The sequence below is a fragment of the Coloeus monedula genome, assembly GCF_965178545.1.
Source record: "Coloeus monedula genome assembly, chromosome: 26".
NCBI lineage: Eukaryota > Metazoa > Chordata > Aves > Passeriformes > Corvidae > Coloeus > Coloeus monedula.
Genome location: NC_138806.1, coordinates 5,193,631 through 5,218,948, shown reverse-complemented (window position 1 = coordinate 5,218,948; position 25,318 = coordinate 5,193,631). Strand labels below are relative to the sequence as shown.

At 64.8% G+C, this 25,318-nt stretch overlaps 1 protein-coding gene across 1 annotated transcript; it reads left to right on the top strand.

The window, feature by feature from the left end:
- Window positions 1-2,405: 2,405 nt before the first annotated feature.
- On the top strand, window positions 2,406-20,431 carry ARHGAP23 (Rho GTPase activating protein 23; the record flags this gene model as incomplete). Its single annotated transcript, XM_082297471.1, has 24 exons — window positions 2,406-2,678; window positions 5,040-5,219; window positions 7,540-7,564; window positions 8,272-8,364; window positions 8,693-8,771; window positions 9,011-9,065; window positions 9,804-11,256; window positions 11,964-12,119; window positions 12,240-12,351; window positions 12,431-12,488; window positions 12,599-12,736; window positions 12,826-13,125; window positions 14,513-14,574; window positions 14,888-15,015; window positions 15,152-15,270; window positions 15,352-15,507; window positions 16,707-16,785; window positions 17,071-17,144; window positions 17,245-17,334; window positions 17,427-17,552; window positions 17,677-17,718; window positions 17,820-17,913; window positions 19,272-19,303; window positions 19,409-20,431. 24 exons carry the CDS (start codon window positions 2,406-2,408, stop codon window positions 20,429-20,431), a joined length of 4,947 nt encoding a protein of 1,648 aa, XP_082153597.1.
- Window positions 20,432-25,318: the final 4,887 nt, after the last annotated feature.

Here is a 25,318-nt window from a genome sequence, read left to right as displayed (position 1 = left end):
GCTGCCTTCCCCCTCCGCTCCTGTTTGGCTGCGTATTTAGGACACTCCTGTGCAAAACACGAGCATTTTGGAAGGCGTCCAGGCGCGCTCGCATTCCTCGGGGTGGAATCTGCCCCCGCGAACGCCGCCTGACCTTTCCCGCTTTGGGCTGCGGGAACAATCCCAGGGATCGTCCCCTCCCTGTCCCCCCCCCCCCGCCACGGTTTGGGGACCCCTCCCCAAGCACCCTCCAGGCTCCTGGGGCAGCTCAGCACCGCCAGGAGGGACTGAGGGAGGTGGCAGGGTGGCACCCATTCTCCCCAGGGCTGCTCCAGCTGTCCCGGGACCCCCGGGCGGATCCAGCCCCCCATTCCCGGCTGGATTTCCACCCCCCCCCACACCCACTTTGAGCCGGGAAGCGAAGCTGCTCGCACCCACAGCCCTGTCTGGTTGCTCCAGCCGGGCAGCTCTGCGAGCTGGGACACGCCAGCTGCCTGTCCCCGGGCTGGGGCGAGGCCACCGGGCTGCCCCCGGGGTGGCTCCAGCGGCGGACCCCCGGCACAGGCACCGGGTGCCAGCAGGGTGGCCCCGGGCTTGGAGCTGCTGGCAGCGCTTCGGCTCCCACGTTTCTCCATCCCGGTTTCTCCCGGCTGTGCTGATGTGGAGACCCCGCGGCGGTGCGGAGGGGTCCTTGGGCACACGGTTGCCACCACGCCAGTCAAGTCACCCCACCCAGCCGGGCTCTGGGCGAGTGCTGGAGCTGTTTTGGGGCAGAGCCGCGTCACCTTGGGTGGACACTGGGGACATTCTGGACACCAAAGCACGAAGGAGTGGGGGGGTCAGTGGGACATGCGGCGTCCCCTCGCTGCCCCTCATCTGGTGCCAACCTGGGGGTGTGCGTGGCTGGGGGGGCGCGGGACAGGAGGGGGTCTCACACACACACACACACACAGAGAGGGGGACGGGGCGGGGGGGGATGTCCGGCCCCGGGGCCGCGGGGCTGCAATCCCAGCAATGCCCGGCATTTCCCCGGCGTGGCCGCACGTGCCTCGCTCTCCTCGGCCTCCAGCACGGCAGGAATGCGGCGCGGGACCCCCTCGCTTGGGGACAGGGACGGGCAGAGCGGGAGGGGACAGTGCAGGGGGACGCTGCCCACCCCCAGCCCCGACCCGAGCTGTGCCGGGCTCCCCGAGGTGCCGCTCTTTTCCTTATTCCTCCCGAATTTCGGCTGCCGTGGTCGGGAGAGCGGCTTGGGGAGGCGCGGAGGGGTTGTGGGGTGGGCTGGGATGGGGGATTTGTCCCCCTGGAGCAGCGGGGACCCCCCCCCCAGGCAGCGGCGACAAGAGTGGCTTGTTGTCCCCGGTGTCCCCAACGCCTGGAAGGAACCTCGGAGGGTGGTGGCTCTGTGCCTGGGGGACAACAGCGACCCGGCATGCCTGGGTGTCCCCCGAAACGAGAGATGGGGCTGGGGGGGGAGGCTCTTGGTTCAATTCCAGCTGGGAATTGTCCTTGGAGCCACCGCTTTGTGCCACAGGCGCTGAGAGGGGGGTGGGAGGCTGTGGCTCTCTCTGGGGGGGGGGAGATTTTGGCTTCCATGGGGCTGTTTTGGCTTCCACGGGCGGGGTTTGGTCCTCGGGGTGCAGGAGACCTGTTCCTCGCCCCACGGCTGCCAGGGCTCTGCTGGGTGCCAGGGACACAGAGGGGACCTGGGGTGTCTCGCAGCCCCCCCCGGCTCCCCCCTTGTCACAGAGGGTGACAACTTGCTGCACCCCGAGGATGTCGCCCAGCTCCGTGTCCCCGGCATCGCCCGGTGCCCTGCGGAAAGGAAGGAAGGAAGGGGCCGGGAGGAGGGAGAGGAGGAAGCGGGGAGGGTGGGATGCTGCCCGGGGTGATGGAGGAAGAAGGGGGCGGATTGGAAAAAAAAAAAAAAAAAAGAAAAAAAAAAAAAGGAAAAAAGAAAAAAGGAGAAAAAATGAAGGGAAAAAAAAGAAGAAGAAAAAAAGGGAAAGTCCTGGCAAAGTGACACTGCAGGCGGCGGGGTTGGGGGGAGCTGGGGGCGGGGGTCTGGCTGCGGGCGGTGGGCTGGGCACTGATCCCTGCCAGCAGCTGGAGCCGCAGCCGGGACGTGTGGCCGCCCGCCCTCCCTCCGTCCATCCTTCCATCCATCCATCCCTCCATCCCTCCATCCCTCCCTCTTTCCATTCCTCCCTCCCTCCATCCGGGAGGCCGGGGGGTGGCTGGGTGGGGGCTGTGTCGCTCGGGGTGGGGGGAGTTGAGCGAGCGATCGAGCGGCGATGCGAGCGTGAGGAAGCTCGGCCGGGCTGCGAGCTGTACGCATCGCCCCCCGCCCAGCTGGGGGAGCGGGGGGGGCAGAGACCCCCATGGGCGTCCCGACGCCCGGCTGAGACCCCCTGAGCTCCGGCGGGATGGTGGAGGAGAGCGGGGCCGAGCGGGGGTCGCGGCGGGCGCTGCGCGGTCCTTGCCGGCCTCCCCCGGCCCCCAGCCCCAAGGGGCTGTGGAGCGTGGAGCGCTCCGGGAAGGGCTGGCGCCTGGAGCGCCCTGTCGGGGTGGATTGCAGCTCCCCCGAGCCCCGCTGCATCTGGCTGAGCAGTCTGCGCCGCCACGCCGCCGCCCCCGACCCCCGCCCGCCCCCCGGCCCCCGCCCCGGCCGCGGGCTGAGAACCGACCGGTGCCGCCGGGTGAGAGCCGCGGGCGCGCCTGGGTGGGGTGGGGGGAGGATCTGAAGGGGTGGGGGGGATTCCAGGGGGGAGGGTGGGGTGTCTGTCACAGCGCCCGGGGTGTGGTGTGTCCCCTTCGTCCCCGTGCTGTGCCCGAGGAAGGGCTGGGGTCGGGGTCCACCTGCGGGGTCCTGCTTCTGCTGTCCGGTGTCCAGGAGCGGGGACGGATCCTGTGCCCCAGGATGCAGGGACAACGCTCCTTTGTTCTGCAGGAGTGGGACACTGGCGGGAGATTCCTGTCCCCATGGTGTCCCCACGGGGGTGGCTCGGTGGCATGGGGGGACAGGGACCTGGTGACACCCGTGCTGAGGGGTGGAGGAGCTCACGGGAATCAGCGTGACCCGCCTGGGGGGGGGTCTGGGTGTCACAGGCACTGGATCAAGGTGGTTCCCCCCATCCCTGCAGCGCTCGTGGGATGGGGGTTTGGGAATGCTGGGATGAGGAGGATGAGGACGCAGCTGGTGAAGCGCAGCAGGAACCACCGGGGCGAGGTTAAAATCAAGCCAGAAATTCGGGAGGAGGGACAGGGCTCTGAGCACAAACGGCTGAGGTGACAAACCCGGTGTCAACCCCCCTGCGTGGGGGGGGGGGGGGGGGGGAGCCGGGACATCTCAGCCAGCACGGGGTGGGTGCTCAGGGCCACAACTGGGAGCTTTGAAACCCAAAAACCTTCAAATCTGAGTGGCGGAGAGGGAAACTGAGGCACAGCAGCCGGGTTGGTCCCGATGGACACCCCGCACCTGGGGACGCGTCCCTGCGCCGGAGCCGCGTTCACGGCCGTGACACGGGGACGTGTCCCCGTCCCCGCGGGCCGGTGCTGCCGTCGGTGTCTGCAGCGATCCGAGCCCTCTCTCCCAGGCCTGTCCACGCCGGTTAAAATCAGCGGGGCACATTCAGCTGTCAGCTTAAAAATAATCCGGCGAGCCCGCGGCCGACACAATGGAGGGCGCAGATGGGGCCGGGCGCCGCCGGGATGCTCCCGGCCCCCGGGGCCGAGGGATGGGGGTCCCCCGGGAGCGGAGGGCGCCTGTTGCCATCTGGGTTGGGGTTATCCTTTGGGATTCAGCGGAGCAGGGAGGGGTTGTGCTGTTGGCAGCGGGGTTTCGCGGCTCTCCCGTGGTGCTCTTTGGGGTTCTGTGTGGGGTTTGAGGAGGGGGGGGAGCAGCCGACTTGTGGAGGGGGTCAGTGCGGTGCCAGAGGTGTGTTCTAAGCACAAGGACCCCATTCCCAGAGGGACAGGACCCCCGTGGCCAGCCTGGGCTCCATGCGGGACGTGCCGGACAGGGGACACAGCCCGGCCCTGCTGTCAGATGTCCCCACGGGCAGCCAAAAGGCCCACTCAGCACAGGCACACACAAAGGCTTTTTGTGCCTTGTCCCTTTGTGTCCCTTGTCCCCTCCCCGCTGCCCATCCATCGCTTCCACCCAGACAGCCCCTGAATTTTAACACCCTCATCCCAGCAAGGGCCGACTCCGGCTGCTGCAGCGGGGAGCACGCCAGGACTCCAGCAGGATCCCGGTGGATCCCTAGCTGGATCCTTGCCTGTCCCTCCAGCTCCCAGATTCCCAATTTCCCCTGGTTCTGGCAGAGCTGGGTGGTGCCTCCACATCAGGCAGCGCCCTCTGCTCCCCCGGGCCGTGGGGCTGCCAGATGTGCTGCCAGATGTGCAGCCACAGGGAGCAGCACCGGCCCTCACCGGGGCTGTGCCGAGCCCTCCCGAACTCATCCCGGATGTCGGGACTCTGGCTGCTCCTCCAAGCTCCTGCCTCGGTGCCAGGAGAGGTGCCCGTGGTTGCTCCAGCTCTGCCACAGCCCCATTCCCTCTCCCAGTACTGGAACTGGGAGCTGTGGGATGGAGCCACTTCCCCTTGGCCCCATCTGCTGCTCCGGGCAGTGTGCTCTGCCAGATCCCAACGCGCTGCCAGGTCCCTGCCCCGTTTTGGGAAGCGTCACTCATCCCACCACATCCCGGGCAGCTCTTTCCGGCTGTGCCCAAGGTTATTGCCGTGGCATCGTCAGAAGGGACCTTTTGTCCCCAGGTCCCACATCCCGTCCCCCCCTCTCCCCTCCTGGGTCCCATCCAGACCCCCAGGCACAGCTCATTTATTTTGATTTCCTTTCCATTCATCTCCTTCCCAAAGGCCCCACAGGAGGAGTCGGGGGAGGGCTGGAATTCGCTGCTGGGGAGGCTGAAATTAGGGATGGGGGGGAGCTCTTAGGGATGGGGCGGCTTTTTGGGCAGGGCTCAAAATGCTTTTGGGGCTCGGGTTGGGCACGTGGGGGCTCCCCAGAGGTGACACCACCTTGTCCTTGTCCCTGCAGCCGACGCCGGGCCGGAGAGATGGGGCGTCCCCGAATGCCAACGTGCCCCCGGAGGGGGGGTCCTTCCCCTGGGTGGGCCCCAAGACGGTGGCGCTGCGGAAGAGCCCCCAGGGCGGCTTTGGCTTCACCCTCCGCCACTTCATCGTGTACCCTCCGGAGTCAGCCGTGCACTCGGCCAAGGTAGGGCTGGGATCCGGGGGGAAGCCGGGAATGCTGGAGCTGGGATGCGGCTGGGTGCAGGATGCTCCTGTTCGGGCTGGGGGTGGGGGGGAGATGAGGAGTTGAGCGTCCATCACCTGCTTTGTTGGGATTCCTGGAGCTGCCACCACCCATGGGATGCCCCCCATGGTGATCCTGCCGTGGATGGGATGGAGGAGCCCGTGGAGATGCTGGAAGAGGAGCTCTGGGTGAGCAGCACCTCTGGAGACATCCCAGAGCCTTTTGGGATATGGGATTGTTGGTGGGGATGGAGAGAATCCCTCAGCTCTGAACGAACGGCAGGAAAAGGCTCCTCAGAGCCCCTGAGGCCAACAAGGGCTGGCGGATTTTTGGCTCCCAGTTTCCTGGCTGTTGGTGAGGATTTTCCGACTGGATTTGTCCTGGGATCTGCATCTCGGTCACCCCTCTGGGTGCCGCCTTTTGGGAGGACACAGCCCTGGCTTGGCACCCCTGAGCCCCGATCCGGGCAGCGCCTTTCCCCTCGAGAATGGAGAGATCGCACGGAGCCACCCCTCAGCAGCTTCCAGCGTGGATGGAGAGCCTTCCACACCCCAAGGGATGAGCCAGCTCCAAGCTCCTGGAATTTGGAACCCCCTTCTCACCCCGTTTTCTGTGGATGACGGGAAGAGAGTTCGGGATCTGTGTAGTCCCACACATCCCTTTCCCTGCTCCAGGCTGGGCAGATCCCTGGATAATCCCATAACCCCTGGAGCTCCACGGCTGCCCCACGGCTCGGGCGCTGGCAGCCAGGGAAGTGCCGTGGGAAGTGAGTCACAGGGTGGGGAGAACCGACTCGCCGGAATCCCTGCTCGGCATCCTCCGGCCCCGGCGCTTTTCCCAGACTCCTCATTCTGCCTCTCCAACCCCTTCCTGCGCCGGGAACACGGCAGCGTGACTCTGCCGGCGAGAATTTGTCATGGGAATGGCCCGAAGCTCCTCCAAACCCGCTCCCACCTTTCCACTGCCTTCCAAAGGATCCATCCTGCCCCGCTGGGCATCCGGGCTGGGCCCTGCCCGGGCGGCAGCACCCAGGGCCGCGTGGGAAGGAGCCGGATCAGCGCCGGGAGCTGGAGATGCTCTTGGAAAGAGGCTGGGAATAGCTGCGGGCCGCCGTGCGAGCCGGAGCCGGCGGGGCAGGGCGCGGTGGGGCTGCCTCAGCAGCAGCCGCGGGGGCCGGCAGCTCGCCAGCTCCGGGGGCTGAGTTTCGGTGGCTTGACTCAGCAGGGAGGGGGCCAGGAGCCGCGCTCGCCGCGCTCATCGCCCTGGCAGCGGGGCCGCCAGGTTGCCCGCGGGGCTGGGAAGGGCTCTGGGGTGCCGCAGGGCGAGGATGGGCAGGGAGGGGCCGAGTCCGTGCCCGCAGGGGCTCTCGGTGGCCCCGCGGTCCCGCTGCGGCCCCGGTGAGGCCGCGGAATGTGGCTTTTGCCTCCCGCCCTGCGATGGGCACCTGGAGGGATGCCGCTGGTTGTCCCCTCCTTGTCGCTGGGAATGTCTGCCCGTGGCACTGGGATGGAGACTGGGGCCTTCCCAGCACCCTGGAGGGACCTGGCGCCTTGGGGACATCCGGGTTGTTTCCCCACTGGCTGGGGGCTGGGGCCAGGCCTGTGTTCCCAGCCGGGCAGGGAAAAATCTGGCACTGGTGGAGTGAGAATTCCCCTTCCAGGTGCCCGGATCCCCTTCCCTGGGGGGGACGTGAGAAACACCCCGTGCCCCACCCCAACCTGGGACCCCCGCCCGGGCAGTGCGGCTCTGCTGGGGGGTCCCCACGAGGGGATTTGGGTTAGAAGGGCAGGGATCTGGCACAATTCCCACCCCATAGTGGGATCAGTGCCCGCCGCAGCCCTGGCAGCCCCCGCCGTGCATCGGGAGGCTGCAAAGATGGGCAGGGATGGGGATTCATCCCACAGATGGGATGGATCCCTCCCCTGGGACCCCACCGAAGGGCTTGGGCTCTCCCTGGCCGGGCTCGGTGGCCTGGGGAGAAGGGTACGATGCCACCCCGGGGCTGGCAGGGCCCCTTCTCTCTCCCCGACCCTAAAGCCGGCCCCAAACCGGCAGCTGGGTGTGGGGGGCTGCGGCGGGTCCCGCTGCCGGGGCTGCGCGGGCGGCCGGATCCGGTGTCAGGAGGTAATTTTAGGCGGGGGCAGCGGAGGGCAGAGGGACGTGCCAGTCCCGCGAGGGGTTTCACGGGGCTGTCAGCTCCCGGTCCCCTCCTGGTCCCCTCGCGGTCCCCTCGTCACGGCCCCGCCACCAAATCAATGCTTTCCTCTTTTTTTTTTGGCAGGAGGAGGAGAATGGGAACCGAGCAGGTGAGCAGCAGCGTGGGGACCCTGGGGACCCTGGGGACGGTGGCACAGGGTGGCACAGGGTGGCACGGGGAAGGGGGACGGGGCTGTCACAGGTCGCAGCGGGTGTTGCTGTTGTTGTCACCACAGCCCTAAATATCCGCTGGCCGTGAAGCCACGCGGCGCTTTGGTGGCAGCTTGGTGGCACTTGGCACCGGCGATGGGCTCGGTGTCCCCAAACCCCCCCGGGAGCTTTGCGGGATGTCACACCCGGGAGTCTGTCCCGCAGCCGGAGGGAGTGCGGCGTGGCCAGCACCGGCCCCCGGCGAGTGCGGGGTGTTTGGGGACAGGGACGCGGCCCCGCTGTCCCCTCCCGGAGGCTCAGGGTGACGTGAGCGAATGTGAAGGTGTCAGAACGGATCGGCGCTGGCGCGGTGACGCGGCGCCGGGGCCGCGCTGCCGGGGCAGCCGGGGCGGGCGGCGGTGCCAGACCTGGCACCCGGCATTCGGCGGAGCTGGGGGGGCCCCGACCTCACTCGGGGTGGGATTTGGGATCCCTGGTGGAGCACCGCACCCGCCCGGCAGCACCCGGTGGCTTCGGCTCTTGGGAGAAGCCCCGAGCTGGGGGTGGCGGGGCCGGGGGGCCGGGGGTGGCGAGGAGGTGACTTCCTCGCCACGGGAGGGTGCCGGCTGCGGCGGCAGCTCCCTGACTCGCTGTCCCCACGGAGCAGGTCCCCCCCGGAGCCGCCTGGAGCCCATGGACACGATCTTCGTGAAGAACGTGCGGGAGGACGGGCCGGCGCACCAGGCGGGGCTGCGCACGGGTGAGCGGGGACGCGGAGCCGGGGGTGGCTCCAGGGCTGCTCGCGGGATCCCGGGAATTCTCCGCCTTCTCTGCCAGGGACTTTCTGGCTTATTCTGCTCGTTTTATGGGCATCCCTGCTCTTTTCTGTGTCTTCTCTCTGGTCCTGGGGTGCTCAGAGCAGCCTTGGGGTCTCCGGGGGTTCTCCTGGGTTTGGGGTCCCCCGTTGCTCCGTTTGCCACATGGGATGTGGCAAAAGCTCGGCTCAAACCCTGCCCTGGCTGACCGTGGGGACATCCAGGTGCCACCGCTCTCCTGAGGTGACACCGTTCCCTCCCCGCGCTCTGCAGGTGACCGGCTGGTCAAGGTGAACGGGGAGAGCATCGTCGGGAAAACCTACTCGCAAGTGATCGCCCTGATCCAGAACAGGTGAGTGCCCTTCCCGGGATGGGAGGTGACAGGATGGGGACACGTCACAGCAGGCTCTGTCCCTCTGGGTGTCACTGGGATGACAGGGGCCCTGAGGCGCTTGGGTGACCAGGGACAGGCAGCAACGTGCTGTCACCATCACGTGGGGACAGGGACGTTCATCTCGGGGGGGAATCCAGCTTGGGGACAGGTAGGGACTGACCCCGTCCAGCCTGACCCCCCTGTCCCCTGTCCTGCAGTGACGATGTGCTGGAGCTCTCCATCATGCCCAAGGATGAGGACATCCTCCAGCTGGTGAGTTTGCCGGGCGGGTGCCTTGGGGACACTTGGGGACACTTGGGGACAGGGCTTCACCAGCATCCCTGGAGGAGCAATGGGTGCAGAACTGAGGGTACTCGGGCAGGAACAGGGGGGATGTGGCCCCTGTGATTTTGGGGGGACGAGTTGTCCCAGGTTTTAGGGTCTGGCTTATCCTTGGGTCCCCCCAAGTGGCTCTGCCACCTGTGGGCTCAGATCTGGGGGTGACAATGGCCCTGTCAGGGTGGCCTGAGCCAATGGTGTGCGTGGGGCTCCTCCTGATGCCTCTCCCATCCCAACTTGGATATTTGGTGGCTTGTGGGGTTCCCCACTGCTTGTGCCCAGCCTGAGGGACCCCTTCCCGCAGGGCTGGGGGGGTTTACAAGGGGGTCCCCATCTGCGCTTGCTCCGGGCTCTGGGAATCCCCCGGCGTGGAGTCAGAGGCGCCTGTGAAAAGTGACACGGGACAGCCGGGATGGCCGTGCCGGGGTATTTTAGGAACGAGGGGAGGGGACAGCGGGAGGGCTGCGGCTGCTGCCAGCGTTGCTCGGAGCCGGGGGGACCCCGTGGGAAAGCGCAATGGGTGTGGCGGGGCTGCGTCCAGCCCAGCCCAGTTGACCCCACGGGAGATTTGCTCAGGGGTTGGGGGATGCAGAGAGCATCCCTGCGGTGGGAATGTGGAGCATTGTGACCCTGTCCCCCCTCCTTGACCCCCTGTCCCTCCCCCCCACCCAGGCCTATTCCCAGGACGCCTACCTGAAGGGCAACGAGCCGTACTCCGGGGGGGCTCAGAGCATTCCCGAGCCCCCTCCCATCTGCTACCCACGGAAAACGTACCCCTTCCAGGCCCGGGGTGCCGAGCCCGCCCCGGGCCAGCCGCCGGACCCCCGCGTCCCCCGCCCGGCCACCACCGGTCCCTCGTCCCCGCTCGGCGCCCGCAGCGACAGCGGCGGCAGCCCCGCGCACCGCCCCGAGGAGCCGCAGCCCGGGGGTCCCCCCGGGCTCCCCGCCGCACCCCACGGGCACCCCGGCTCCTTCTCCCGCCCCGCCTGCCCCGCCAACGTCGCATCCTCCGTGCCCGACCGCTACGGGATGTCCCCCGCCGCCGCCTCCTGCTACGGCGTCCCCAAGCACCTCCCGGAGCACCGGACTCACTGCGGCTTCAAGGAGGGAGTCGGGGGACTCTCGGGAGCCGGGCGGCCCCCCCGGGACGTGTCGGGGGCCCAGCGTGTGCCCGGTCGCCAGGAGTGCCAGCAGGCGCTGTCGCGCTGGTTCTGCAGCCAGGAGCCGCGGCGCAGCGCTTCGGAGGAGCGGCGGCACGCCATGCCCCGCTACCGCAGCGTGTCCCAGGACCGCCTCGGGGGCTCCGGGGCCGCGGCCTCCCGGGGCTGGCCCCACAGCGCCTCGCACGACACCCTGCTGCAGCCCAGCCGCGAGGGCTGGGCCCCCCGTGCCCGCTCCGACCACTACCTGAGCAGGTACGGGCGCTCCATGGAGGCGCTGGAGCCCAGCGCGCTGCTCTCGTCGCACCTCGACCGCTCCGCGTGGCCGCCCGAGAGGCTCTGCCGGGCCGCTGTGGCTGTGGCCGCCGCCGGGCAGCCCATCCCGCCCGGCTCCATCGCTGCTTCCTCCTCCTCCTCCTCCTCGTCGCGGGAGGCGCCGCCGGTGCAGAAGCACCCGTCCCAGCCCAACCTGCAGAGCGTGGATGACTCGGGCTACATCGGCTACCGCAGCTACAGCCCGTCCTTCCAGCGCCGCACCGGGCTGCTGCACGCCCTGTCCTGCCGCGACCCGGCCTTCGGGGGGCTGCCCACCTTCAGCATCGCGCAGCGGGCCGTGGTGGCCCCGCTCAGGGACAGCGTGGTCAGCCCCGTCACGCCGCCCGCCGCCACCCCGCCGGTGCCCTGCGCGCCCCGGGAGCCGCGGCCGGAGGGCAGCCGCGTGTCCGAGCAGCCGGAGGAGCGCAGGGAGGAGGTGGTGCTGCGGCAGAAGCCGCCCACGGGGCGCAAGGTGCCCGCGCCGCTGCGGCAGATGAACTTTGTGTTCCCCGAGGGGGTGAAGGACACGGACATTTGTGAGCCCGCCGGGGCCACGGGCAGAGGGGACAGGCCGGGCAGCGAGCGGCAGGGCCGGCGCGTGGCTCCCTTGGCGGCCCCCGAGGACTCGCTGGCGTCCATCCCCTTCATCGGTGAGTCCGGGGGGGGGGCTCGCTGGTCACCTCCGGGAAGGGATTTAGGAGGTCCCGTGCCAGGGAGGGCACTTTTGGGGGTCAGAATTCCAGAGCACCCATCCGTGGCGAGTGTGGGGATGGGAAGGGGCTGCACCAGCGGCACCCCCAATGCCTGGCACCCCACAGTGTCCCACACCCCACAGTGTCCTGCACCCCTCTGCACTCCACAATGCCCCACACCCCTCCGGATTTGCTGTCCCCAAGCAGGGCTGGGGTCGGTAATGGGGTGCCAGGGTCTGGGTTTGAGCACCCTCACCCCTCCCTTCTGTCCTGCACCCCCTGCCCAGCTGCTGGTGCTCCTTACTGGTGTGAACTGGAGCCCTGCAGGCTCCTGCCCTGCTCCAAGTGGGGACAGGGCTGTCCCTGTCCCTGCCTCACCTGGGATCTCCCTGCCCAGGACCCAGATGGGTTTGGGAAGCCAAACCTCTGCCCTGTCCCTGCTCCCGGGGAGGGAGCTGGATGGGGTGGGAAGGGAGGGGGTGGAGTGCAGATGGGGGGTCGCAGGGTTGCTGTGGGTGAGGGTCCGGGTACCCCATCAGCTCCTGGGGGTGGGAGCGTGTCCCCAGCCCAATCCTGACACCTACAAACCCAGAAGTGTCAGGGGGTCTCAGCAGGGACTTCCCCTGCCCCAACCCCCCCTCCAACACTGCCCACGCCCCTCCCAGACGAACCCACCAGCCCCAGCATCGACCTGAAGGCCAAGCACGTCCCGGCCTCCTCGGTGGTGTCCAGCGCCATGAACTCAGCACCCGCCGTGGCCACCAGCCCCGCGTCACCCACCTTCGCCTTTGCCCTGTCCCGGCACTACTCCCAGGATTGCAGTAAGTGCTGGGCAGGGGGAACCACCCTGGGAGTCCCCGAGGGGAGCAGCCCCCCGCCCCAGAGCCCTGCCCTGCCCCCCCGGGCTGAGCAGGGCGGGCTTCGCCCCCTCCCCACCGCAGGCAGCATCAAGGCGGGCCGCCGCTCCTCCTACCTGCTGGCCATCACCACCGAGCGCTCCAAGTCCTGCGACGACGGTCTGAACGCATTTCGGGATGAGGGGAAGATCCTAAGGTAGGGCTGGACCCCCGTCCCGGTCCCGCCACCCCCCAGCTCCCACCTCTCCCGCTGACGGGGGCTGCTCTCCCCCCAGGAGGATGCCCAGCCGGGTCCCCAGCCTCCGCATGCTGAGGAGCTTCTTCACCGATGGGGTGAGTGCTGTGCTGGGGGCTGCCCTAAAGAGTGAGGGGGCTGCCTGGTGGAGCGGGGGGGGTGCCCATGGCATCACCCCAACACCTCCCCGCCGTGTCCTCCCTCGCAGTCTCTGGACAGTTTGGGCTCGTCCGAAGACGCCCGTTCCAAAAGACACTCAACCTCCGACCTCTCGGACGTGCCGTTCAGCGCCGTGAGGAAGGAGGGCTGGCTCCACTGCAAGCAGATCCTCACCAAAAAGGGGAAGGTAGGCGGGGTTTGCCCCCAGCCCGGAGCTCGGCGGCGGCGCCGGGGGGCCGCTCCCTGAGGCCGGCGCTCCATCCCTTCTCCCCGCAGAAGGTCGGCGGAGGCATCCGGCAGTGGAAGCGCGTCTTCGCCGTGCTGCGCACCCACTCGCTGTACCTGTGCAAGGACAGGCGGGAGGCGGTGACCTGCGCCCCGGCCCCAGGTGAGGAGGAGCCGCCGATCAGCATCCAAGCGTGCCTGGTGGACATCTCCTACAGCGAGACCAAGAGGAAGCACGTCTTCCGCCTGACGACCGCTGACTTCTGTGAATATCTCTTTCAGGCAGAGGATCGGGAAGACATGCTGGCCTGGATCAAAGTCATCAGGGAGAACAGCAAGGCTGAGGGCGAGGTGAGAGCCACATGGGGCTCCCGGCTGCCTCTGGCTCTCCCGGCACTAACCGCCTCGGCTCTCTCCGGCTCTTTGCCTTGTGCTGCTTCCCCAGGCCACGGCCAGGCCCGTGCCGTGCTCCCAGGGGTGCATGGGGGCTCGTGGCGTCCAAGAAGAGCGTGGCCCCGCGGCCTCGGCCGGGGCAGGGTGCGCGGGATGTGGCTCTGCGGAGGGTCCGTGTCTCTCCGGGCGGGGCCGGCGCCGGTTCCACCGTTCTGGTGTTTGGTTGTGTGGTGGCAGAGGAGCCCGTGTGGCTCTGCCGAGGTCTGGTGTGGCTCTGCCATGGTGTGACATGGCTTTGGTGAGGCGTGACATGGCTGTGCCGTGGTGTGCCATGGCTGTGCCATGGTTTGATGCGTCCCCACCACGGTGTAATGTGGCTGTGTCATGGTTTGATGTGTCCCTGCCATGATTTGACGTGGCTCTGACGTGGTTTGACGTGGCTGTGCCATGGTGTGACGTGTCCCTGTCATGGTTTGATGTGTCCCTGCCATGGTTTAACTTGGCTGCGTTCGTGGAGAGAGGTCCGGGCATGGTGCCCTCGTGGTGCTGCCGAGGCTGAGCCCTCCCTGGGCAGCCGTGGGCTGTGTGCGGTCGCTCGGGTCTGAGATGAGCAGAGCCACCCCCGGGGCCGCTCTGGGCTCCAGGGGGAGATCCATGGGGTTGGCTGTGCTGGCGCTGGGCCAGCAGCGGTGCGGCGGTGGCTCGGTTTGGTGTCAGTGGCAGGCTCCGGCCCTGGAGGGCGCGTTGAGCTCGGAGCGGTCTCTGGTTGTCTGTGGCACAGCCCCGTGCCAGAGGGCACCGGGGGCTCTGCGGGGGCGGTGCTGCCGTGGTTGGAACCGGACAGTGCTGCTGGGTCGGAACCGGACGGTGCTGCCGGGTTGGAACCGGACAGTGCTGCTGGGTCGGAACCGGACAGTTCTGCTGGGTCGGAACCGGACGGTGCTGCTGGGTCGGAACCGGACGGTGCTGCCGGGTTGGAACCGGACGGTGCTGCCGGGTCGGAACGCGTGGAGCTGTCTGGGCAAACCCTGGCACTGCGGTGCTGTGGGGAGCATCCCGCATGGATGGATCCGTGCCCGTGGAGGTGGCGCGGTGCAGTGGCGCGGGTCGATGGAGGTGTGTGTGTGTGTGTGTGTCCTGCTCGGACCCCACTCCGTGGCCTGGAGCGATGGACAGCGGTGGGGCGGCGAGCACTGCTGGGCACTGGCTGTCCCAGGGCAGCGGGGACCTGGTGCTGCCCTTGCCTGCTGCCGTGTGGTGCCCGGCAGAGCGTGGACTTGCCCGGGGGTGTCCGGCGGACGCGCTGCTCAAGCTCTCCCTTCCCCTCTTCTCTCTGCCTCCCCAGGACCCCGGTTTTGCCAGCCAAGCCCTTATCAGCAAGAAGTTAAACGACTACCGGAAAGTGAGGTACGGACCGGGGTGGTGGGCACCGAGACCCCCGGGGCGCTGGTCACCCCGGGGTGACAGTGACGGAGCAAAGCCGGCGGCTCCCTGGATGGGGCAGTGATGGAAGAGCCGCCCGCACCCGGCTTGGCTTGGGGTCGGCCAAGGTGGCACCCGGCACTTCTAACAAGGGTCGGAGCAGCTCGGTGCTCCCCGGGGGTCTCCGTGGGCTGCCGGGAAGCCTGGGAGTGATGCCGGCAGTGTTTCCTGGGAGGTTTTGTGCCGGGTTGGTGCCGCCGGCCGTGCCCCAGCTGAGCCCTCCCCGCTCTCCCTGCAGCCCTGCGGGCACCAAGCCTGACTCGTCGCCCAAGGGCCCTCGCGGGCTGGGGATCCGAGCCGAGTTCCTCAAGCAGACGGGAACCAGCGCGCCCCGGTCCCCCAGGCAGGACGCGGCCGTCACGAAAGGTGCGTGGGACACGCCAGGACAGCGAAATGTGGGTGCTTTGTGTCCCCCTGGGGCTGCGGTGGTGCTTATCCCTGTCGGGATCCTCTTCCCATTTATCCCAAGTGATCCCGTGGGTTTTTTCCCCTCCCACCCCAGATGAAAGCAGCTCCCAAAAAGCCCCGTGGGGCATCAACATCATGAAGAAGAACAAGAAATCTGCCCCGCGCGCCTTTGGCGTGAGGCTGGAGGATTGTCAACCTGCCCCGGACAACAAGGTACGGCCACGCCGGCACCGCCAAGCCCTCGGGGACCCTGCACAGCCCCAGCACCCCCTGAGCCCATCCCTGTCCCCTCAGAATGTGCCCCTGATCGTGGAAGCATGCTGCAAGGTGGTGGAGGACCGGGGGCTGGAGTACATGGGCATCTACCGCGTGCCCGGCAACAACGCGGTGGTGTCCAGCCTGCAGGAGCAGCTCAACAAGGGAGCCACCGAGATCAACCTGCAGGACGAGGTGAGGGCGGGGCAGGTGACTGTCCCCATGGCTGGCCCCATCCCGGTCCCCATCCCTATCATGCCTCTGGAATGCTCTCCTGGTCTGTGTCACCACCCCTGTCCCCATCATCATCCCAGCCCTTGTTATCATCCCTGTTCCCATCATCATCCCCATTTCCATCATTCCTGTCCCCATTATCCCTGTATCCATCATCATCCCTGCCCCCATCATCATCCCAGCCCTTGTTATCATCCCTGTCCTCATCATCATCCTTGTCCCCTGTCCCCATCATCATCCCAGTCCTGGTTATCATCCCCGTTCCTGTCATCATCCTCGTCACCGTCATCATCCCTGTCTCCATCAACATCCTTGTCCCCATTATCCCGGTCTCTGGCATCATCCTTATCCCCATCATTATCCTTGTCCCCGTCATCTCTGTTTCTGTCACCATCCTTGTCCCCATTATCCCAATCCCATCATTATCATCCCTGTCCCCATCATCATCCCTGTCCCCATCCTCCCTGTCCCCATCATCCTCCCTGTCCCCATCATCCCAGTCCCCACCATCCCAGTCTCCATTATCCCTGCTTCCATCCTCCCAGTCCCCATCATCCTTGTCCCCATCATCCCAATCCCATCATTATCATCCCAGTCCCCATCCTCCCTGTCCCCATCCTCCCTGTCCCCATCATCCCTGTATCCATCATCCCTGTATCCATCATCCCAGTCCCCCTTCTCCCTGTCCCCATCATCATCCTGTCTCCATCCTCTCTGTCCCCATCCTCCCAGTCCCTCTCCTCCCAGTCCCCATCATCCCTGTATCCATCCTCCCTATCCCCATCCTCCCTGTCCCCATCATCATCCCAGTCCCCATCCTCCCTGTCCTCGTTATCCCAGTCCCTGTTATCCCAGTCCCCCTCCTCCCTGTCCCCATCATCCTCCCAGTCCCCCTCCTCCCTGTCCCCTCCTCCCTGTCTCCGTCATTCCCGGTTTCCGTCCCCGTGCCCGTCCCTGGAGTGCCGGGGCCGCCTGGCGGTCGGTGCCAGCGCTGTCGGTGCCATCCTGGGGACACTTTTGTCATCTGGCCACGCCGCTGCCGTGGCTCAGGGCTTTGTCCCTGCCTGTCGCCGGGGCTGTCCCTGGTTTGGGGACTTCCTCCCGCTGGCCCCCGGGTGTTCCTGGTGTCCCCTCTGAGCAGCCTCTTGTGTCCCCTGCAGCGGTGGCAGGACCTGAACGTCATCAGCAGCCTCTTGAAATCCTTCTTCCGAAAGCTGCCCGAGCCCCTCTTCACCGATGGTGAGTCCCTGTCCCCCGTGGCCACCAGAGCCCCCCGGGTGGCCACCAGTGGCCCTGTGCCAGCGGTACCAGGCAGCCCCAGACCCCATCCCCCTGCACTGGGGACAGGTCTGCAGACCCCCCCCGTCACCGAGGCCTCTTGTCCTTGTCCCTCCTTGCCCTGCAGTGGGAGCAGCACTGAGACCCTTCCCCAGTATCTCCAGCGGGTTCATCCGGGGGTCCCCAACTGTGGGGGGGTGGCCTGTGCCCTCCACCCAGCTGTGACACTCTCGTGTCCCCTTCCAGATAAATACAACGACTTTATCGAAGCCAACCGGATCGAGGATGCCAGCGAGAGGATGAGAACACTGCGGAAGCTGGTAGGGCCATGGGACAAGGGCTGGGGTGGGGACAACACCCCCCTGGAGCCACCCTTGGGTGGGGACAGTGAGCAGAGGAGTGACCGGTGCCTCCCCACAGATCCGGGACCTGCCAGGCCACTACTACGAGACCCTCAAATTCCTGGTGGGCCACCTGAAGACCATCGCTGACCACTCAGAGAAGAACAAGGTACTGACCACCCCCCACCCTGGGAATGTCCTGCCCCACCTGGAGCCCCCCGGCCGGGGCTGGGCTCAGCTCTGACCCGGCTCTGGTGGCAGATGGAGCCCCGGAACCTGGCGCTGGTGTTCGGCCCCACGCTGGTGCGAACGTCCGAGGACAACATGACCGACATGGTGACGCACATGCCTGACCGCTACAAGATCGTGGAGACCCTCATCCAGCACGTGAGTGGCACCCCTGGGTGGGCAGGGGGGCACTGGCCTGGCTGGGGAGGGGCGGATCTGCACCCCAGGAATGGGGACGGCGCTGCTGGCCGGGCTGTGACCCCTGTCCCGTCTCCCCCCACAGTCGGACTGGTTCTTCAGCGACAAGGAGGACAAGGGCGAGAAGGTGAGTCCTGCCCCTCCTCGGGGGGCCAGGGGGGTGCAGATTCCCGGCTGGCAGCTGGGGGGGCCGTTGGCAGCCCCCTGATCCCCTTTTTCACCCCGCAGACCCCCGTGGATGAGAAGGAGGCTCAGTCCGTGCCCAACATCGAGTACCTGCTGCCCAACATCGGCAGGACGGCGGCGCCCGGCGATGCCGCAGGTGAGGGGCAGCGGCTCTGGCATCGTCCCCTCCACTCCTGGCACCCCGGGGTGCCCCTCCTGACTCTCTGTCCCTGCCTGCCCACCTCTGTGGACACCCAGCCTGGCTCGCCACAGCCACGGCCAACCTGTGTGTGCTGGAGTGGGACATCCCGGTGCCCTCCTCTCCAAAAAATGGGAACAACCCCCCTGGGGATGCCCGACGAGCCCCCTGCCCTGCCTGTCCTGTCACCCTTCTCTCTGGTGGCCGCTCCTTGTCCCTCAGGGCGCCCTGGCAGTGCCCTGCCCCGCGGGACTCCCGCCCGTGCCCGAGCTGCCAAACCTGGAGACCGGGAGCCTTTGACGTTGGACTGATTTCTTCCATTCTTTCCTTGACCTTCTCTGTGCTGTCCTCTTCCTCCTCCTCCTCCTCTTCCTCCTCCAGCGGACCTCCTCGAGAGCTAGAGCGGGTACAGTCTGATCCCGGGTGCATTGCTCACGCACTAACCCTTGGGGGGACCACGAGAGAGCGGGAGCAGCGGGGGGGGACAGCAGGAGGGGAGGGGACCCTGTCCTGCCTGGCACTGTCCCCAGGGTCCCCAACATCAGCAGGGGCTGCTGGGGAGCCCCAAATCCTTTCACTCCGCTTCTCCCACATCGTTGGCCAGCACCTGTGGTGGCATCCCACCGCAGGGATGGGTGTGGGGTATCCTGGGACACTCAAATTCTGGGGTGTGAGGGTCCCAAAGCCACCGGGAGGGTCAGCACCCCCTTTCTGCCTCCCCCTCTCTCGTTGTCAGCAGCTGCTAACCCCATCCTGGGCATGTGGGGCGGGAGAGGGGTCTGTGTCCTGTCCTTGTCCTTCACACCGCGGCAGCAGGGCCAGGGCTGCCTGTCCCCTCTGTGTCCCCTCTGTGTCCCCTCTGTGTCCCCTCTTTACTCCTTAACTCCCCGGCCTGTCCCAGCCCACCCCGGACCCCGCTGTGAGGTTGGGCGTAGCACGGAGCCACCTCCCCACGCTCCTGTCCCTCGTCCCCTCTGTGCCCTGTGGCCACGGGAGGGTTGGGGTCCCGCCGCGGAGGTCCCGGCTCTGTGTCCTGGCTGTGTGTGCCTGCGTGTGTCCCCCTGGTCCCCAGTCCCCACCCTGGGGCTCTGCAGTGGGCGACCAATGCCAGGGACCCCCTGTGACCACCGGAACCGCTCCTGGCACGTCCTGACACGACCCTGCCAGAGGCCAGCCGGTGTGACAGCCCCGGCATGTCCCCGTCCCGGTTTGGGGGAACGGAGCAGCATCCCCCGCTCGACCCCAGACCCCTCCCCAGCACATTTCCCCCCCCTTCCCGGGACCCCTCTAACCCCCCTCTCCTCTCTGCTTTCCAGGCTCGACCCGCAGCGGCTCCGCCAAACCGAAGGTGAGAGGGGTCCCGGGCTGGGGCTGGCAGGGTGGGGACGCGGGGGCGGAGCCCGTCCCTGTCCGTGTCGCCGCCGTCCTTGACCCCGCTGTCCCCTCCTTCCAGGGCACGTGGCCGTCGCGCAAAGCGCCGCCGCACCGGGAGCTCCTCGCCATCCCCTTCGTCTCGGCCGCCGCCCGCAAGAGGAAGAAGAGGAGAGAGGCCGAAGGCGTGGGGAGCAGCACCGACGACGACGCGGAGCGCAGGGACAGCCCGGGCCGGCAGCAGGAGCAGGAGGGCCCCGCGCTGACCCCCGGCAAAGCGCCCCGCGACACCAGCACCGAGCCGGCGGCTCCCAGCGCGGCCGGCACGGAGCGGGAATGCTCCGCGGATCCCGCGGGCGCCGGGTCCGAGCCGCCGCCGGACGCCCGCTCCATCGTGTCCGGCTACTCCACGCTGTCCACCATGGACCGCAGCCTGTGCTCCGAGCTGCACTCGGTGGCCGGGAGCCGCGGCGAGGAGGCGGATGACGAGCGCAGCGAGCTCAGCCACATGGAGACGGACACGGAGAGCCGCGAGGGCGCCCGGCCGCGGCCGGGACAGGCCGAGGTGGGGACAGGTGGCGAGGACAAGTCACCCCTGGGCCGCGCCTCCTTCAACTCGCACCGCCTGATCCAGTGCGACACGCTGGCCCGCAGGAAGCTGGGGCGGCCGCGGCCGGCTGGGGACACCGCCGCGGTGGCCAGCGGGGACGAGCAGAGCTGGGTGGCCCCAGGGAGGCCCTCGCTGCGAGAGCAGCTCCGGCAGCACCTGCGGGGCTCCGCCGATGACATGGGGGTCCGCCTGCGCCGGGCGCACTCCCCCGAGACCCGCCGCAAGAAGAGCAGCTGGCGCCGGCACACGGTCGTGGTGCCCGGCGGCCTCAAGGACCTCAACTTCAACGAGTGGAAGGAGCCGCGGGGACTCGAGGGGACCCCGGGACCCTGTCGCGACAAGGACTCGGGGCTCAGCAGCCTGGAGTCCACCAAAGCCCGGCCCGCGGCCGCCGCTCCGGCCCCGCCTGGCACTGCCGGCGCCGGCACTGCCACCAAGAGCCCCCCGGGCAGCCCCGGCCCCCCGGCGCCCCTGCGCTTCCCGCAGTGTCTCTGACCCCCCCGCCCCACCCCCGGCCAGTGTTTAATTTAAGGACTGTCCCTTGTCCCTGTATTTAATTGTGCTCTGGACAAGCTGCTCTATTTAACAGGTCCCTGGGGGGGGGAGGGGGGACGACAAAGCCACCTCGTCCCCCACGCTTTGGGGACCAGCGGGCTCCCTCGGCGGTCCCACTGCGCGCTCCCCCAGCCCCCAGGCAGTGCCAGGAGGGGCGTGGGGGCTCACGGGGACTGTCCCCCCGTGGTGGTGGCCCTGCTGTCCCCAGCCGCGGCGGAGCGAAGTGCGGGCACTTCCCTGGGCGCTGTGGCTGCTCCGGCCGGGGACCTGCCCCGGCTTGGGGACCCTGGAGACGTCGGTGTCACAGACCCCTGTGTGCTGGGGGACCCTGGGGACCTCAGGGACCCTGGGGACCTCGATGTCAGAGACCCTTGTGTTGGGAGACCCTGGGGACCTCAGTGTCAGAGACCCCTGCCCTGGGGGACCTTGGGGACCTCAATGTCAGAGCCTCTCCACGCCCTGGGGATGCCGTGTCAGAGACCACCCCCCTTCCCGTGTACTGGGGTCCCTTGGGGACCTCAGCGCTGTCACCCTGACCTGGGGGATGGGGGGGGGGGCTCTACTGAGCCGGGGGGGGGCCCTTTGGGGGTCCCAAGGGGCCAGGGAGGGGCTGGCACTGAGAGGGGACACCCTGCGGCGGGGCTGGGAGGGGGACACTGCCATCCTTTACCCCCCAAGACACTCGGGGGTGTCCCTGTCCCCGGCCATCTCTGTCCCCTTGCTGCCCCCCAGGTCAGAAGCACTTTAGGAAGGGGGCGCGGGGTGGGGGGGACCCCCCGGCCTGGCCAGGCGGGGACACAAGTGCCACCAGCTCGGTGGTGGCCTCGTGTCACCTCCCGTCACCGTCTCTCCGTGTCGTTCTCATACGTTATGCAAATATTTGCTGTAAAGTCGTATTTTTTTTTGTTGTTTTTCTTTTCTTTCGATTTTTTCTGGGTTTTTTTTGTTTGTTTGTTTGTTTGTTGGATTGATTGATTTCCCCTGTAAATATCGTCTCTGCCCCTGTAACATATCCCAAAGGATTTATAAGGATTTTTTAAGAAGTTTTGCTCAGCGGAAAGGCCAGCCCCGAGCAGGGGACGTGCTGGACCAGTGGTGACTTTTTAAAACCCTCCTGCATGTCCCCCCCCCACCCCCAAACCCTTTCCCATCCCATTCCCGGCGCGATGGCCCCGTCGGGATCTGCAAAAACTGCAAAAAAGAGGAAAAAAACCCCAAACCAAGGCAAAAAATCTCCCCTGCTTTGCCCCCCCTCCCCCCCCCACCTCCAGTCCTGGTCTATATATTGGAAATAAACTGGTTATTCAAGGTTTTGCTGGTATTCATTGCCAATTTTTTTTTTTGGGGGGGGGGGGCGGGCAGAGACCCCAAATTCCTGGTGCTGAGGGTCCGGGAATTTTTATTCCAGGAAGGATTTATCCACGGGAGGATAAATCCCATTTTTCTCTGAGCTTGTGGGGAGGAAACAATAGAATTGGGGATGTCCCATCCTCATCAGAGCGAGATAAGATTCCCAACCTGGGGTGGGAGAGAGGAAAATTGGGGGGGCGGCGGGGGGAAAGGGGTCCAGAAAAAAGAGAAAGAGGCCCAAAAAAAAAAAAAAAATTAATTTTATTAAAGCCAGACACTCCGATAGAAAAGAAAAAGTTATAAAGGGAAAAAGGAAAAGAATAAAAAGCAACCCTTTTGTCACGGGATTTGCAATTACGACGGTCACACACAACTACCCATGGCATCCACGGCGACACGGGGGACACGGCGGGGCGGGGGTGGCACAGGGTGGCACAGGGTGGGGGGGGTCCCCTCCCTCCCCTCCCCCGCCTTCCCCCTGTGCAAGGCTTTTTTTTTTTTTTAAATTCTTTTTCTCCATTTTTTTCTCCTTTTTTCTTCTTTTTTTCCCCTTTTTTCTTCATTTTTTCCCCTTTTTTCTTCATTTTTCCCCCCTTTTTTCTTCATTTTTTTCCTTTTTCTTCATTTTTTCCCCCTGCGTTTTCAACTCTTTTTTTTTTTTTTCCTTTTTTTTTCCTTTTTTCGCGGGTTTTATTTCCTTTTTAAAACAGTTCACGAGAAAATTCATGCGGAAAAGAGAGAGAGAGAGAGAGAGAGAGAGACACACGACGGCGTAGAAACCCCAAAACAGCCTCTAGAGAGAACCAGAAATTCGTTGTTTTTCCTTTTTTTTTGTGTGTTTTTTTCGCTGTTTTTTCGCTTTTTCTTCTCCGTTTGTTCTTTTTTGATTTTTTTTTTGTCCTTTGCAGAGTCGTAGCCTTTTTTTTTAATTTTTTTTTTTCTTTTTTCCTGTTTTTGAAACAACATCCAGACGAGTAAAGCGGGGAGCGCATGCAGCGGGCGCCTCCGACACATGCACGATGCAGGCAGCGCTTGGATTTGGGCTTTTTTTCATGGTTTTTACACATTTTCCTCTTTTTTTGTTGTCTTTTTTTTTTTTTTTTTCCCCACCTGGTCTGAACCAGAACCGCTTTTTTTTTTTTTTTTTTTTATTTTGAGTTTTGATTTTTTTTTTTTCCTTTTTTTTTTTGGTGGTTTTTGTCTTCTTGCTTCAGCGAGGGATTCGCACGATGCCATGAAGGGGACGGACGCACACGCACGCGGGGACAGCACGCTCACGGGGACACCAGCCGGGAAAAGGGGACATGGAGGGGGTGTTTGGGGACAGGCCGGGGCCTGCCACCCCCTCACCTGGCACTGTCACCCCCTCAGCCAGCGCTGCCACCCCTTGTCACCCCCCTGCTCTGCCTGGGATAAATGGGGACACCCCCAAAATCTGTCACAGCTCGGGGACACCGGGATGGGGACGCCAGGGTTGCACGAAGGACAACCCCTCCATGACCTTTTTGGGGGTGTCCCCAAGAGGGTGGCACTTGTCACCCCCCTGTGACATTTCTGGGGGTGTCCCCATGAGGGTGGCACTTGTCACTCCCTCATGTGGGTGTCCCCAAAGGGGGGTGGCACTTGTGACCTCCCCATGACATTTTTGGGGGTGTCCCCATGAGGGTGGCACTTGTCACCTCCCCATGTGGGTGTCCCCAAAGGGAGGTGGCACTTGTCACCCCCCTGTGACATTTCTGGGGGTGTCACCAAAGGGGTGGCACTTGTCACCTCCCCATGACATTTTTGGGGGTGTCCCCATAGAGGTGGCACTTGTCACCTCCCCATGTCATTTTTGGGGGTGTCACCAAGGGGGTGTCACTTGTCACCCCCCTGTGACATTTCTGGGGGTGTCCCCAAAGAGGGGTGGCACTTGTCACCCCCCGATGACATTTCTGGGGGTGTCCCCATGAGGGTGGCACTTGTCACCCCCCCATGTGGGTGTCCCCAAAGGGAGGTGGCACTTGTCACCCCCCCGTGACATTTTTGGGGGTGTCCCCATAGAGGTGGCATTTGTCACCTCCCCATGACATTTTTGGGGGTGTCCCCATGAGGGTGGCACTTGTCACCCCCCCATGTGGGTGTCCCCAAAGGGGGGTGGCATTTGTGACCTCCCCATGTCATTTTTGGGGGTGTCCCCATAGAGGTGGCACTTGTCACCTCCCCATGTGGGTGTCCCCAAAGGGGGGTGGCATTTGTGACCTCCCCATGACATTTTTGGGGGTGTCCCCATAGAGGTGGCACTTGTCACCTCCCCATGTGGGTGTCCCCAAAGGGGGGTGGCATTTGTGACCCCTCCATGTCATTTTTGGGGGTGTCCCCAAAGTGGGGTGGCACTTGTCACCCCCCCATGACATTTCTGGGGGTTTTCCCATAGAGGTGGCACTTGTCACCCCCCTGTGACATTTTTGGGGCTGTCCCCATGAGGGTGGCACTTGTCACCTCCAGACCCTCCAGCAGTGGGGGGTGGGGGGCTGTCAGCGCGTCCCCCCGAGGGTGACACGCGGTGACCCGAGGGTGACCCGAGGGTGACACGCGGTGACCCGAGGGTGACCCGAGGTGACGCAGCCCCGTGCAGGGGAGGGGACAGCGCCAGGTGCCACCCCCGGGCCGGCCCCAGAAGCTGCGGCTTTGCTACAGTGAATTCACTTTGGTACCGAGAAAAGGAACAATAATTCCAAAGAAATTCCTTAAAAACGCATCAAGTGACTGCTATTGCTGCTGGCACTGGGCGACGCGTGTCCCCAGGGCCACCGGGACCTGGGGACAGGGCTGGGGACAAGGAAAGAGGGCGGGAACTCAGCGAAGAAGCCGCTCTGGAAACCACGAGGAGCTCTAAACCTAAGCAGGGATTTCAAATCCACCCCCTAAATAATACCGGACGTGATTTTATTTCTCTTCCTTGTTTTTTTTTTTTTTTTCCTTTTTTTTTTTGGCGTGTTTTTTTTCTTTTTCTTTTTTTTCCCCCCTCTTTAAATATTTATATATAGATTTATATTACGTATATTATATATATATAATATGTAAATATATTTTTTAAAACAATATAAAATGTTAAGACACTTCACTTAAATGTAAAGAGTTGCTTTTTTTGCAATCCAAAGAAATTGCATCGTGATTTTTTTTTTTCTTTTTTTTTTTCATTTTTTCGGTCTTTTTTTGTTTTGGTTTGGTTTGGTGTTTTTTTTTTTCTGTTGTTCTTTTTCGCGTGTGTTTTCCTCTTTGTTATTCAAAAAAAAAAGGCTCTCGTTTCTTCTGTACAAAAATGATCGAGATACAAAAAAAAAAAAGAAAAAAAAAACGAAAGAAAAAAAACCGGAGGAAGGGGGAAAAGGAAGAGAAAAGGAATTGAAAATCGAAATTAAAAAAACAAACAAACAAACAAAAGAATCAACCCAAGGACGAAATAGAGAACGAAAGGAGTGATTGGATCTCGTG